General features: G+C 45.0%; 1 protein-coding gene across 3 annotated transcripts in view; it reads left to right on the top strand.

The window, feature by feature from the left end:
• The window catches only part of SEMA4F (ssemaphorin 4F), a 38,399-nt gene that overhangs the window by 7,914 nt on the left and 14,524 nt on the right, over positions 1 to 15,961 (top strand). For 2 of the 3 annotated variants that reach the window (XM_057743667.1, XM_057743666.1), the window contains 10 exons: positions 518 to 611; positions 9,377 to 9,496; positions 9,595 to 9,746; positions 10,320 to 10,498; positions 10,732 to 10,879; positions 11,007 to 11,229; positions 11,367 to 11,476; positions 11,591 to 11,751; positions 12,730 to 12,788; positions 13,030 to 15,349. In XM_057743667.1, coding sequence (XP_057599650.1) covers positions 518 to 611; positions 9,377 to 9,496; positions 9,595 to 9,746; positions 10,320 to 10,498; positions 10,732 to 10,879; positions 11,007 to 11,229; positions 11,367 to 11,476; positions 11,591 to 11,751; positions 12,730 to 12,788; positions 13,030 to 13,640 — 1,857 coding nt within the window. In that variant the 3' untranslated portion in view covers positions 13,641 to 15,349. Of the gene's footprint in view, positions 1 to 517; positions 612 to 9,376; positions 9,497 to 9,594; positions 9,747 to 10,319; positions 10,499 to 10,731; positions 10,880 to 11,006; positions 11,230 to 11,366; positions 11,477 to 11,590; positions 11,752 to 12,729; positions 12,789 to 13,029; positions 15,350 to 15,961 lie in introns of those variants that run through there. The other variant, XM_057743668.1, reaches the window with a different exon arrangement.

Raw genomic sequence — 15,961 nt, 5'->3', positions numbered from 1 at the left:
GGCTCTGGTTCTGTCTTTTATTTGTGCAGTGGGATTAGGGAAAGGATGGCCCGTCTCTCTAGATCCCTGGACTTCAGATGGTCCTATATCAGCCTGTAGTTTTCTTTACCCTTCCTAAGTGCTCCAGCCCTCAGGAGGCCTGCTTTCTTCCCTGGTCCTCCTTATTCTGTAGCACATTTTCCAGCCAGTTGCAAAGCTGGCAGTTCAGCAGCATTTCAGAGGAAAGATATGCCTTTCAGCCTCTCGGTGTCTTCTAGTGCCATCCTAGGTGTTCCTTCATCAGAGCGTGTGGGTGTTGGGCACTGGGGGAATTGAGGGAAGGAAATAAACTGATAAAAAGAGGGGTGGCAGAGATGGGAAATGCAGGAATGATTGGTGGAATCAGGAATATGGGGATGGTAGTGGGGGAATGGGAGATGAATGGAAATTGGGTTTTTTCTTCATCTGACCATCTTTGTAATTCTCACCGTGAACTTCCCCGTGACCTCTAAACCAATTGCCCCCTTCTGGTCTGTAGGATGTGTCCAGTTTCCAGCAGGTTGAAAGACTTGAGAGTGGCCGGGGGAAATGTCCTTTTGAGCCAGCTCAGCGGTCAGCAGCTGTAATGGCTGGTGAGTGGGGAGAGACAAGAACCCATGACTTCTTGCTATAATTACCTCCTTCCCCACCCTGCTGTTGGAATTTCTGTGTCCTTTCTTTTCTTTCCTCAGAATGTCTATTATCCCCACATCTCTTTCTAGCTTTTCCTATTCTTCCCAGAGTGCTTGTGTCCTCCTGCTTTTACCCACCGAGTATCATTTCTCTTGCTTTTCTCTAGAGAATGTCTACTGTTCACAGTAGATTGTGACTGTTTCCTCTGTTAACCTCATTTCTTTTTGTCATTTTTGCCTGTTTATGAGAGGGATCTACTGCAATGAATATTATAATAAATCTGCAAAAATTATAAAGAAGAACATAAGAAATCTTTTAGAACAGTACAGTCCAAAAAAACTTTGTGTGATGACGGAATTGTTCTGTGTCTTTGCTGTCTAACATGGTAGCCACTGGCTACATGTGGCTTTTGAGCCCTTGAAATGTGACTAGTGTGACTGATGGGAAGAATATTAAATTTTATGTAATTTTAATTTAAATATAAATAGCCATTCATACTTAGTGGCTACCATATTGGCACAGTTCTACAGTACTCCTACTCTGAAAACCACTGCTATTATTTTAGGATATTTCCTTCTAGCCTTTTTAATGTGTGTGACCACATGCATATATCCCCATGCACATAGATTTTGCTGGCCAGTCCTTTGTTGCCCAGAAGAAACAGTAATGACTATTAAATAAATTCCTTCTGTTACTTCCTTTGAACAAGCTATATATGCATATACAGTTGCTCAAGTGTTGAATGGTTCTATCACAGATCATGCCTAAATCTTTTCTGGAGAATGATTGACTAATTCTTTGGTAGCTACAAAGTGCACTGTTTGTGTGCTACATAGCCTGTATTTTAGGTTAGACCATTCCATATACGCTCTCCAAATTCAGTGAGAACCCATATATTTTTCTCACGATAGTATAAAACAAGCAGGTTAATAGAAATTTTATGAGTGTGTGTATTATGAAACTTCTAAATGTCATGCTACATGGATATAATTTTGAATATTATCATGTGACTTTATATTAGGCATTTCTATATAATTTAAAAATTCTTTTTGAAGAAAAATTTTAATAATATTGTGCTACTCAACCTGTGAGCATACCGTAGTTTAATTAAACAATTCCAAATCATTTATATAAATTTATTTTCAAGTTTAGTTCAAAGTTTTTGCTATTGTCATGACACTGTAATGAACATTTTTGTACATAAATTTTTATCCTCATTTTAGATTGTTTCCTTAAGACTCCTGGAAATGAATTACTATATTAAAGGGTGTGAATATTTTACAGCTCATTAATTGAGTTTTTCGAGTGGGTATATCAATTTACACCCTAAATCAGCAGTAAATGAGATTTTTTTCTCACATAAATTTCACCACACTGTTTTTTTGTCATTAAACCTTCTTTTTTTGCTAATTCGAAGCTAAAAATTGGCACCTTGTTTTAATTTGCATTTCTTTGAACATTAGTGAAGTTGAACATTTTTCATGTTTTAGTACTTATTTTTATTTCTTCTTTGATCAATCCTCTGCTCATGTTCTTGGTTCAGTTATCAGGTAGGATATTAGTATTCCAATCTACACCTTTTCCTTTGTGATTATATATTCTAAGCTAAATCCTTCAGTTAGAGAGCAGGTAAAATTTTTCTTCTTAAATTTTTTTTCCCAAGCATTTTAACTCTGATCTATTTGAAACTTACTTGACAGATGGCATGAGAAGGGAATCAAAATTGATTTTTCCCATCTAACTAATCAGTTGACTTAGCATCATTCATCATACTGTTTTTTTCTTCCTTCAGTAAAGTTGCTGTGAACTTTATTATAAAATATTGGACAATTTAAATTTTAATTTAAATATTGCACAATATTTTATGAAAAACAAAAATTGATATATAAGATCTAACATTAAACTCTTTTCTTATGCATGACTTTATTTGTAGGAAAAATCTTAAAAGCTATGCAAATTAAATCACTGTTAGTCATTCAGTTAATGATTTACCTTTTCTAAAACATAATGAAATAAAGTTTTTTGAAAAAGAGCATAAAGTATATATCTAGTAAATACAATATTTGAGTTGTCATTTTTATCATTCATCTACAGTTGAAATCAGTGAGACCTTGTTTACATGCATACATATTTGAATAAAAGTTTAGTCAATAGTTTATTTTTCTTATCTTTTTATCAAGCATCTTTGGCAAAATGCTGAGCCAGTCATTAAGATCATTAAGAAAGATTTCTCAGGTTTAGCAGTTATGAATGTCTCTTGATTCTGCATAATGGCTTATTAACAAAATGACTTCTCAATTGCAGCAATCTGAAATAATTAAAATACTTTGTTTCAAGCAGTGTCTTTAAGTACATTTAACCATCTGTGTGTAATTTCTCTGTGTTCCACTCAGCAAGTGGAATCGAATTAGCATGTAGTTTAAGAATACAAATTTCATTGATAGGATGATTGTATAATAAAGACCATTTTTAAACAGGTTAAGTCTTTTTCCCCCCAGATAATGAAATTCAGTGTTGCCTTTCAGCTGATAATTGATGGAGGTTTCAGAAATCACTTTCTAATAGTTTAGAATGGCTAGCTTAAGACATAGACCCTCTATGGCTCTTTCTGTCTCAAATCAAAGTCATAGTCAATATCAATATTGTAAGTTTTCCTCTGAAGTTCTTTATAAGACTATAATTTAAATTTTTTATTGGTCTGACTAATGCCAATATTTAGTTGGAACTTTTAATATTGATCCATTGTGTCCTACTGCCCCTTTGTTTTGAAATTAGCAGTATAGAAGATAGTGGCAACATTATTTAAGAATTAGAACCAAAATTCCTAGTTAGGAGCTACACAAATGTCCTTAAGGATAATAGAGATTTTTTGAAAGAAAAGTAAAAGCTTTTACTAATGAAAATATTAGAGTATAATAGCAGGAGTATTTCTTATTTTAAATTATAAAAATTGCAATGTGCGTTGTTGAAAATTGAGAAAATACAGAAATGTATAGAGAAGAAATGGAAAGTTTATTGTAATTCAATCATCACCAGGTAACCACTGTTATTATTTTGGAGTATTTTCTTATACTCTCTGTGTGTGTGTGTGTGTGTCTGTGTGTGCATATTTATAATAAATTGTAGTTATCATGCATATTTCACTTATTACTGTATACTGAACATTTTCTCATCATAGAATTTAATTACTCAAAACTTGATTTTTAGTGATTGCATACTTTTTCATCGTATGAATGTAGCACAATTATTTAATTATTCCCATATAATTCTACATTGATATTTTAAAATAAATTATTACTTTTATAAATAATGCTGCGTAGGAATCCTTTTACATAAATTTTTATGTAAATCCTTTACATGAATCTAGTTAATTACATGAGTTAATCCAAAAAGTAGGATTGCTGGGCTAAGGGATATAAAAGATTTTTATAGTGCTTGATGGATTTGGCCAAATTGCTCTCCAGTTAGTCCTACCAACAGTGATAAGGGCCTGTTTCATTACACCCTGTTTAGCCCCCGAAATATAGCTAATAAACATAAAACAGTAACTTTCTCCAGAGTCTAATTTGATGTTTTTGATTTGCATTTCTGCTAGTGAGGTCAAACAGCTTTTCATGTGTTTATTGGTACTTCTATTTCTTTAGGAAAAAGTCTCACAAATCTTGTCTCTAAGTTTGACATTTATCTTTACTGTACTGAGATAAAATTAACAAAGTTGATCTCAGTGTCTATTTGCACTATTCCAACTCAGAAAAATGCAAATATTTTGACAGTAATGTTCACATTAGCCTAAGAACATTGGCAATTCCTTCTCAGCCTTCTTTGAAGGGTCTTTGTCTTCTGCTCATCCTTTAAATGTTGGGGTTCCTTAAACTTCCACCCCAAATCCTTTTCTGTTGCATTCTTTGTAATTGTGATCTCAGCAAGCCCCGTGGATTCTGTTTCTACTGCATTCTGATATCTCCCAAATCTGATGCCTTCCAGATCTCCCAAGACTAGCCCCTTGGATTCTGTTTCCACCAGATTCTGATGCCTCCCATACATTACCTGCAGCTACAGACCACACATCCAGACATCTCCATTTAGATGCCTTCCATACACCTCCATTCCACAAGAATCTCAGAATCAGCATGTTCCAAACCCAGCTCATCATCTTCACTCACCTCCCCAAAACCTTCTCCTCCACCAGTGTCCCCTTCTCTGAGTGCACAGTGCCATTAGCCACTAGGGTACCCAAGCTAGAGACAGTGATTTGTCATCTTTGGGCCTCCCTATCACATCCAATAATAAATAGGGCTCTCATAAAGAAGAGCAGAAAAAGGGAGCTTTTCCTTTCTCTTTGGAAGCCCATCTCGTGTTTTTCTTATCTCCTCTTGGGCTCATCACATCTTGTGATTATTGCATCGGCCAAGGAGCCCTGTATGTGTTCCAGGTATACTGGGTGCTGCCAGCATTTTGGGGTCAAGCTTATCTCTTAAATCCATGAATGTGTACCCAGGACTAGCATTCACACATCGAAACAAGACAGTTGTAGAAATCCTATATGACCAGCGGAGGAAAAGGTAGAGTAAACATTGCATCTCCAAGGATCTATCATTATGTCCTGATAATGGGCTGTTAAAAAAAAAAGGTATCCAGCTGGCATAATCCTTAGATAAGGAAATGGAGAATATTAGGTTAGGAGTTATCTATCCTGCGAAGCTCTGACCATGAGAAGAAGAGAGAGTGGAAGAAAGCAGGCCAGGGCATGTTTAAAACCCTCGTTTTAAAGCTAATGAGTGATAATTCCTATTATAAACCTTCTTTAAAAGTGAGCATTTTGATACCAGAGTGAAAATTTGAACCCCTCCAGGGTATAGTGAAATGTTCATTGCCATGGCTTGTCTCCTTAGTCTGTCAGTGTAGGGTTACTAACATACCTGGGAGGTCTGTGTTTATAGACTTTACCTCTGGGCTATTTCTGCACATAAGTATCATTTTTCTTTGGCTGTGATTCTTCATCTTTGTGGCTTTCAATCTTGTGTGTCCTCATTTCCAAAATGACAGTATCGTAATTTGGGGGGTTATAAAAGATGCTAACTACAGAAAGCATTCAGTGAATACAAAGAAGTATAGAGGAGAAAACAAAAATTACTTGTAATTTCATTAGTCAGAAACAAACTTCAGCAACACTGTGCAGTTGTAGCTCCTTCAGTCTTTCCTGTGCCTATAGACATATATACATATTTTTAAAAAGCTAGGGTAGAATTATACCAGGTGTTTTTTTCTAACCACCTTGTTCACTGAAGTCAACATTGTGGGCATCACTGTCTCTGGCATATCATCTTTTGCCAATAACATGTATGTTTTCATGTTTGCTGGCTTGATCTAGTCAGTAAGGACTTGCCAAGCAATTGCACATACAGGGATATTTTATTGTATGAACAGTGCAACAGAATATTTGAAAGTGACTGTTCTGGAAAATTCAGGGCATGTGGTGGTCCTGTGTCCTCCTGTGGATTCCTGCCTCCGTGACTGTGATGGCTGCTGTTCCTTTTCCTCTGTGTGTGTGTGTGAAGGTGGTGTGGTAAGCCCCTTGGTCCTTGTGGAACACCCAAAGCCCCGCTCCTCCCTCCCAAAGTGTCTGATCCCTCCTGCTGTCCCTTCGTGACCCTCTGCTCTTCCCCCCGAGTGAGTGTGCTCTTCAGCAATCCTAGGCTTCAGAGCTGCTGACTGCCCCCGTTGACCTCTTAGAAAGTATTGGGACTTTACCTCCATCCGTCACTGCTTGCATGGTTGTCTGCGGTCCTTTACTGTTTCCAAAATATTTATGACTGTTCCCTCTCAAACACATCAAGTCATGCTTCCAAAACATTCATAACTATCTCTTCTACCCCATCTCCCCCATTCTCAGGGAATCTATGACACAGCCTTTGTCAGAGTTTTTGGTTTCAGAGTATTTTGTGTATAATGCTTTTAGGAAAATTTTCATTCCAATTTTGGCTTCTGTGTCAACTCCCCCCCCCCCCCCCCCCACACCCTGGAACTACTGAGGATTGGCTTATTTGCTGCTGCATTAACTGTCAGGATTTATGCCCCAAATCTGATTTTCTCCCTCATGGAATACTCTGGAAGGGAATGGGATACCATTTTACAGTTGTGGCCACACTACCTTATGGCAACAAATCAAGCTCATGGTCCCCTAAGGTTCCTAAGGAGCTGCACCTAACACATGTTCAGTGCCAGCTGTGCGCCAGGCCCTACCTGGGGTTCTCTGTTTATCGCATTTAACCCTCAGCACTGCTCTGAGTGGAAGGTGGTATTGTCCCCTTTCTACATTTGAGGAACCTGAGGCTTAGGAAGGGTAATTTGCTTATGATTGTACTATTAATAAGTATTCAGAGTTCAAACCCAAGCCTTTTTGACTCTTTTCACAAAATCAAGTGATAGTATAGTCTCCCCTCCTGCCCGGTAAGGAAGGGGGGCTTCTAATTCTCCACTGTTGCCCCCAGAGGGCTCCTGACCCTTTTATTTTTTGCTCTGCAGTAAGTGTTTTTAAGGGTTACTGGTTATCATTTCAGTGCCTCAGACATGCAGTTTCACAGGAGCATCTGTGAGCCCGAAACGCAGTGCTTCCGTCAGGGTGGCCCTGCCCTCTGCTGCCTCCCTCAGCATGCCTGACCCTGCGGCTCTTGCTGGGGTTCTGGGTACCAGCCTCCAGCACCCCAGCGTTGCTTGCTTCTCCAGCCTCTCTGACATGATCTTCTGAGTTGCCTTCAGATGGCAGTGCCCCCAGGGCTCTCTTGCTTGCCTTTTCTCCTGGCTTTCCCGTTCCTGGCATAACTTAAGCATGACTCCCAGGTTGGCTGACTCAGGCTCTGTGGTCCACACCCTTCTGTTCAGTTTTCTTCCAGTGACTCCAACCAGATGTCCTGAAGGCACTTCAACCTTAGTGAATCCAACAACTGAACTCCCCTGCTCTCCAGCCACCTCCTTTATGAAGCTTCTGTCTTTTCTTCGCTTGGTTCATTATATCATCATCTATTATTATCTGTCTTATTAGAGGAAAGCTTAGAGACATTATTTTACTCCATTCTTTCACATCTCATAGTCAATTGATTTTCAGATCTTGTTAACAGGCTCTACCTCAGAAATATCTCCCCAATTCAGCCCTTTTCTTCCCTCTGCCAGTGCCTTAGTACCTCTTTGCTCTTGCCAGGACTGTGTGAAGACCTTTCCTAAAAAACAAAACTAATTATGTCATGCCTGCTCAAGAAAATCTCTTCAGTTTTGCCCTCACCTTTAAGGTAAAGTCCACAATTTCTTGGCGTGGCAGAGCGCATTCATCACAATTGGGTGTCTGTCTCTGCCCCTCTAGCTCATCTCTGCTCACTTGCCTAGCAGCCCCTGTGCCCCACCAGAGCTTCAGCCACGGGGCGTGGCCCACATCCCTGAACATGGCTCCCCTCTTCCCCGCTTGCCTGTCTCCCCCCCCGCCCCCCGAAGTCCTTCCACCTGGCAAATTTCTCATTCTTCAGAGCCAGCTCTGATGTGACCTCTGAGATGCTGCTCCTGCAGTTAGATGTGGCTGGGTCCGCCTCTGTGCTCCCACACACATCTGTGCGTCCACGCCTCCTGGTATCTGAGTATGTTTGTCTTCTGGACTCAAATGGGAATTCTTGGGGGGCAGTGATGTGCTTAGCACTCAGCGCAGTGCCTCTTATGTGGTAGGTGGTGAAGGAATGCTTCTCTGTTCTCTCCAGAGTCCCTGTGATACTGAAAATTCCACCAGGGGGTTTGTGGCCTTCTGTGGTCCCCTGAGTCATTTTCGCCACTCGTGTCCGAGCCTTTGGCAGTGTTGCTCAGAGGGGCTATAGTTTTCTCACATTCAGCCCACAGAGCTGCACCTCCCTCCCCTTCCTACCCAGAAGGCCTGTAATTTCTCTCTTCTCCAATCCCCACCATCCCTAGAGCCCCTCTGCCCCTCCGCTGAACAAGGAGGGAGGATCTGATTCCTCATTGCTTCCTGTGGCTGGCTGGGAAATATCCGGAAATCCCCTAGGTTGGTGTTCTCAAAGTGAGGTCTTGCATCACCCACATCAGAGTAACTCTGAGTGCTTGTTGGAAACGTAGTTCTTGGGCCAACCCCAACCCTACCGAGTGAGAATTGCTGGGCCCAAGGCCCAGGAATCAGCATTTTGATCAGTTCCCTAAATGATGCTCGTATACCCTAACTTTGTGCCTTGTTCCAGGGCAGTGTACACCCACTGATGCTCAGAAAGAAGCATATAAACGTCTATGGGAAATGTCTCGTTCCCTCAGACGTTTACCATAGTGGGAGAACTTACGTAAAGATAGGAACGTGCTGCAAAGCAAGCCTCTTCCTGAAAAGTTACCATGTGATTAGCATATTATAGGATAGAAAAGTCCTTAAAAATGACAACAACAAGAAAGAGACCAACAAAAAACCTTGATTTCCACAGGGATAGCTTTTATTCTTCCTTCATGTACATGAATATTCCAGCAGTTTTCCCTTAACACTGGTTCCTGTTACTGCCCTGCAGAACTTCATTTCTGTTTATTGTAAGTGAGCCAATGCCTGCTGTGCTTAGTGTTGCCTGGCTCCTAATGGGTGCTCAGCCCCTGAGGGTTCTTGCCCCTGCTTTACTCCCTGTGCTGCCTGTGACCCTTGCTGAAGGCTTCCGCAGTGAGTCTGACAGTCCGTCTCCTCCCTGTCACCCTGCAGGGGGCATCCTCTACGCTGCCACTGTGAAAAACTACCTGGGCACGGAGCCGATTATCTCCCGGGCTGTGGGTCGCGCTGAGGACTGGATTCGGACAGAGACCTTGCCATCCTGGCTTAACGGTGGGGAGAGGGAGGGGGGCTGCTTTGGGGACAGAGTGGGTGGAGGCCAGGTGGCCCCAGGCCATGTCTGTGGGATCTGAGGCCGCTGGTCTCCCCAGCCCCAGCCTTTGTTGCAGCCGTGGCCTTGAGCCCAGCCGAGTGGGGAGAAGAAGATGGAGATGATGAAATCTACTTCTTCTTTACGGAGATTTCCCGAGCATTTGATTCATACGAACGCATTAAGGTCCCGAGGGTGGCCCGTGTGTGTGCGGTGAGGCCCTGGTCCCAGCTGTCTGTCTCGTTTTCCGCTCTGCCTGTCCTCCTGTCTCTGTCCGCCTTTCCTCTGGTCTCTGTCTTTGTGTCTCTCCTCTGTCTCCTTTTTTGCTGGGCCTTGACTACTTTTCTGGGAGCTTGAGGGATGTGGGGAAAGGGCTCTGGCCTCTTTTACCCCATTATTACCCCGTGTGACACTGTAGTGTAGAGGTGAAAGGCAGGAACTGTTGACAGACAGACCTGGGTTCAAATCCCTGCTACACTGCTTACTGCCTGTGTGACTCTGGGCAGGTCTATGTTGTTTTGGGAACTAAATGAGATAACTGGTGTAAAGCGCGTGGCGCAGTACTTTATTTTATAAGTGCACAATAAACTTAGTCACCATCACTGTTGTGACCCTGCCCACCCCATCCCTCGTTGTCCTCCTCAGTTACACTGTATCTGTGTCCTTGCATTTCTGTGCATCTGTCTCCCTGTCTGTCTGTGTCTGGGGGAAACTTGTATTGGTCTCCCCAGTCCTCCCCTAATGTTGGTCTTCTAAAGAGAACTTCCTATGTGCTTGTCGCCCCAGGGGGACCTTGGGGGCCGGAAGACCCTCCAGCAGAGGTGGACGACTTTTCTGAAGGCAGACCTGCTGTGTCCAGGGCCTGAGCATGGCCGGGCCTCCAGTGTCCTGCAGGACATGGCCATTCTTCGACCTGAGCGTGGAGCAGGGATGCCCATCTTTTATGGCATCTTTTCCTCCCAGTGGTGAGGGGGTCCTGACGTGGAGAGTTACAGTGTGGGAGATACGTGGGGTCGGTGTAGTGTCGGCGCGGTCTCCTCCAGAGGGGGTGGACTCTACCTGGAGCCCTGCTCCCTCTGCCCTGCAGCAGGCTGCATAGCTCCCTGGGCGTTTCACATGGGTCCTCTCGTTTGACAGGGGATGAGTTCCCTCCCCTAGTTCCCTCCAAATATCTGGCTCCAATCTGTGACTCTTCCAGGGAAGGGGCTGCCATCTCTGCTGTCTGTTCCTTCCAACTACAAGACATTCGGACAGTGCTGAATGGTCCCTTCAGAGAGCTGAAACACGACTGCAACAGGGGACTACCTGTCATGGACAATGACGTACCCCAGCCCAGACCTGGAGAGGTGAGGGGGCCGGGGCAGTTCTTCACGCCAAGCCTGAATTGCCCCATTAGGACAGGAGCTCAACTAAGCATCCCAGATACCTCCTGGCCCCGGGGAAGCTTTGTCACTCATCCTGTGTTTCCTCTAGTGCATCAGCAACAGCATGAAGCTCCAGCAGTTCAGCTCTTCACTCTTCCTGCCTGACCGTGTGCTCACCTTCATCCGGGACCACCCACTCATGGACAGGCCAGTGTTTCCAGCTGATGGCCACCCCCTGCTGGTCACTACAGATACAGCCTATCTCAGAGTCGTAGCCCACAGGGTGCCCAGCCTCTCAGGGACAGAGTATGATGTGCTCTATCTGGGGACAGGTATGTTTAATAGCCACGCAAGCTGCCCATCCAGTGCACACGGGTTATCGCCATAGAGAGGGTCCCACGTACACAGGTATCAGAGTCCCAGGCACAGGTATAGTGTTGTTCTGTCTTGCCTCTTGCCTGCTTCCTAGAGGATGGACACCTCCACCGAGCAGTGCAGATTGGTGCCCAGCTCAGCGTCCTTGAGGATCTGGCCTTATTCCCAGAGCCACAGCCAGTTGAGAATATGAAATTCTATCAAGTGAGTTATAGATTTTGGCGAGTCTGGTGGGGAGACATCTGAGTCCAGAGTCAATTTGTGACACTGAGGTCTGGGAGATCCAACGTATTCCTCTTCCTCACTCCCTTTCTGTAGAACTGGCTCCTGGTTGGCTCCCGTACGGAGGTGACACAAGTGAACACAACCAACTGTGACCGTCTGCAGAGCTGCTCAGAGTGCATCCTGGCCCGAGACCCTGTCTGTGCCTGGAGCACTCGGCTAGCTGCGTGTGTGGCCCACGCTGGAGAGCGTCGAGGGTGAGTGTGGCTGCACTGGTTCCTTGCCTGACGTCCCTGGGCTCTGGCCCATCCATATGTCTGTGTCTGCTTCTCATGGGTTAATGCTGCCCTGTCTCTGTGTGTGTGTGTGTTTCTTAGTGTCACTTGTGTGTCTGTCAGTCCCTACTAACTCATCTGTCTGTCCTCATCAATGTCCCTGCCTCCCTGCTGTACCTGCCCCGACTATGTGGTTGACTTCCATGTTGCCATATGCTTCTCAGTTTTCATTTTACAAGTGCTCTTAGAAGTGTTTTCACTGTTGCCCACTCCCTTCTTCCTTCCGTGAAAAACTGTCCCGTTGCCTTCTATGACTCCGCATTCTCCTGGTTTTCTTCCCTACCTCACTCACCAGTCTGTCTCTCTTCCTGGTTCCTTTTCCTTCCAGCTTCTGAATGTTGATATTCCTCAGGGTTCAGTCCTTCTCTTTACACTTTCATGCACTCTCTAGGTGATTTCATTCCCATTGTATTCAGTACCAACTGAGTGCTGGTGATACCACAGATGTATCTTTAGCTGAGCTATTTTATGAAACAGAAAGTCATCTCCCTGACCCTCAAAGAATTTTGATTAGCTTTGATAGAAAAGAAGTTTCCTCTTTCTCTTTACAGAGAAATCTTTTAACAGAGAAGATTTCCAGAGAAATGTTGTGGTTGTGGACAACCAGCTGTACTTCTTGGAAGGTTCCTGTGTTTCTTTTAAAGTACCCCACCAAACATCTTTCTGACAGACCTAGGGCAAATTAAATTCTCTGTAGTTAGAAATATGTGTAGAATTTGACAGGGCAAATGTCATGAGTATGAGAGATATTGGGGAAAATTTTAGTGATGAAGAGAATGTTGACTGATAATTCTAGAGCTGATTTATGAGATGATGGGAGGTACAGTGAATGTTCAGTAGAACTGAGGAGGGTAGAGGGGATGTTAACACTGGATTTATCAAGTGTTGTCTTCTTCATAGGCTGGTTCAGGACGTAGAGTCAGCGGATGTCTCTTCTTTGTGTCCTGAAGAGCCTGGAGGTCTGTATGGTTTAGGGAAATGTGGGTGGAGTGGATGGGAAGGGCCTAGAAAGTTATCCCCTTTGGACCTACTTTAAAGCTTGTATCCTGAAAGTTATGGCAGCGTTGCTTTCTTTGGGAATCCCCTTTGTAGCTTTGTTTACCATGGCCGCTTCTCATCTTGCTCACATCACCCCACATTTCTCTCTATCATCCCCAACCTGTAGCCTCACCACCTTTTGTGCCTTTGCTGTCTCTGCAGAACACCCAGTGGTGTTTGAAGTTCCTGTGGCTACAGCTGCACATGTCGTCTTGCCGTGTTCCCCAGGCTCAGCCTGGGCATCCTGTGTGTGGCACCAGCCCAGCGGGGTGACTGAACTCGCCCCCCGGCGGGACGGGCTAGAAGTGGTGATATCCCCAGGGGCCATGGGCGCGTATGCCTGTGAATGTCAGGAGGGTGGGGCAGCCCGCGTGGTAGCTGCTTACAGCTTGGTTTGGGGCAGCCAGCGGCGCTTCCCAAGCCGGGCTCACACAGTGGGGGCTGGACTGGCAGGCTTCTTCCTGGGAGTTCTCGCAGCATCCCTGACTCTCCTCCTGATTGGTCGGCGTCAACAGCGACAGCGACAGAGGGAACTTCTGGCTAGAGATAAGGTGGGCTTGGACCTGGGGGTCCCACCATCTGGGACTACAAGTTACAGCCAGGACCCTCCCTCTCCCTCTCCCGAAGATGAGCGGCTGCCCCTGGCCCTGGCCAAGAGGGCCAGCGGCTTTGGCGGCTTCCCTCCACCCTTTCTGCTTGATCCTTGCCCAAGCCCAGCCCACATGCGGCTAACTGGGGCTCCTCTAGCCACTTGTGATGAAACATCCATCTAGGGCTGGGCAGAGAACCACTAGTGCGTGAGTGACCACTGGATGGAATGACCGTCGGGACGCTGGGGGTCGGTGAGTGTGGAAGATCGTCATGGCCTCTTGAGTTTTCTTTGGCCTTTGAATGATCACTTCGACTTCCCTGTCTGCCCTCTTTGGGCCTAGATGGGCTCAGGGCCAGGCCTTTACCTGATTCCCATGAGAGATCAGAACTGCTCTCGCAGTGAATCAGGACTTTTCCCGCCCCTGCCCTCTCAACCCCTGTGACCCCATCAACCTACTGTCTTGGGCCCATTAGTTTGGGGCCAGGGCCCAGGACATTGCTGTAACTTTTCTTTCTGATTGGGCCCTGGCTAGAAGGAGGAGCCGTGGAAGTGCTTGGGGGCTAATGTGCACTGATTCCTTTCACTGGTTCTCCCAGTTTATCTGATTCTCTGTGGGGAGTGCATGATCCCCAAACTGCAACATGCAGTCTCTGCCCTGGGATCTACCCCATCCCAGTTTTCCTTCTTCCAAGAAAGAGCACGTGTAAATACATGGGTGTTCATCGGTGACCTGGCCACATGTGCATGGATGACTAGGCTGATGCTCAGGTGTATTCATGGGAGGTTGAGAGGGTCAGGTTGGAATGAGGGCAGTACCTACAGGACTTTAGGCCCTATAGCCAGTGAGGGAATGGCTTGCCTTTCTAAAAGGAGAAAACCACTGCCCTGTCTCCATCACCTCTCACAGCCCTTCTGCTGAGTAGTGAAAAACTCCTGAAGTGACCTTCTGGGTGGGAAAGGCAATGGTACATATGACTCCATCTTTCTCTGTTTTTGCCTCCTGGCTGCCACCACTGCCATGCACAGCTGCTCTTTCTCTGGCTAGAACCCTTTTCTTGGCTTCTGTTAAAACTTTACAACATTCTAAATATTGGAGGATGACAAAAGGAATAATCATGGGAAATACAAGCTGCACAAAGATAAGTTTGTATCAGTGACGTTACGACTTTAATCAGGTTGTCACCCTTGCTCTAAAGCAGGAGTTTACCTGGGGTCCACGGCTTGGCTTCCCTGAAATTGTATGCAAGATGCTGTCTGTACATGTGTGTCTGTATTTTTCTGGGGGAGGGGGGAGGTTTTGTGACTCTTATTAGATTCTCAAGCCTTAACAATGTTAAAGGACCACTGCCCTAAGGTCACCACACGTTGGCCAAGCTGAGGTGGTGCCAGGCAGGGGCAGCTCTACCTGCCCCCCTGCCACACCTGCACCTGGACTGGCAGCGGCTGGATACCTTCTTGTTGCTCCATTTCCTGGAAGGTGGGCTCTGTACATATTTGAAGACACTGTCAACGCTCACCAAATTTAAAGACCTCTTCTTGCTTCACAACTCCCAGATGCTCTAGGCTTCTCCTGCTCAGTTCCAGTCTTGGCTTGTGAATGTGCCTCATTCATCCCTGGTGAGGGACCCTCTTGAGCACCAGTGAATGGTCCAGCATTTCCCAGTCGAAGTTTTCAGCTCCACTTTCCTTGGCAGCAGCCTGTGAACTACTCAAGGGTCCCCTTGGGTTTTGAATTATCAGTGGTTTTGCCATTAATAAGTGTATGATCTTCAGCAAGTAATCTAACCTTGGAACAATGGCTTACTCATCTGTAAAGTGGGGATAATAATACCTACCTCAGGGTTGCTGCAAGGATTAAATGAGAACATGTAAACAATAAAGCACTATCTATACCAGCAGAGGTTGTTATTGTAAACATTGGCTTTTATGCCATAATCATATAGTTTAACCATCTGATAACCATGACACTTGCAGTCACTTTCAGCCTCATTTGGTGGGAGGAGAGTCATTGCCTCACACAGACATCCTGTCCTGGGTCATCTCTGCTCAGATCTTAGGGGCCAGTGTCTAGGTTTTGGGAGGCAGGGCCTGTCGTTTTTATAATCGTCAGATGTGTCTGACCTTGGTGACCTTATTAGTCTTTCTGTACGGGAATGGAGGAGGGCTCTGTTTTCTTTGGTTTATCCTCACTCACTCTGCTCTCTTGAGGTTATGGGTTAGTTTCATTTTGAGGAAGGAAGGGAAGTGGGAGATTTCAGAGAGACCTAGGGTCTCTGTGAAAAGGGGAGAAGAGTTTCCCAGGGAGAGGGGACCAGATCACAGTAGATTTGGGGCATTTGGTCCTTCGGTAGTGGCTCTGGTTGGAGAAGAGTGAAGGATGAGGCGTGTAGGAAAACTGAGGAAGGATGGAAATAGGCATGAAACGGGGAGAGGAACAACTTAGGCTGTGGAAAGTTCAAGCCCCAAGAGTGAGCGATAGCCTGGAAATGTGAAACGAGCTCC

Source organism: Hippopotamus amphibius, chromosome 7 (genome assembly GCF_030028045.1).
Source record: "Hippopotamus amphibius kiboko isolate mHipAmp2 chromosome 7, mHipAmp2.hap2, whole genome shotgun sequence".
Lineage (NCBI taxonomy): Eukaryota > Metazoa > Chordata > Mammalia > Artiodactyla > Hippopotamidae > Hippopotamus > Hippopotamus amphibius.
Note: the sequence above shows the minus strand (reverse complement) of the source record. Positions and strands in the feature narration are given on the sequence as shown.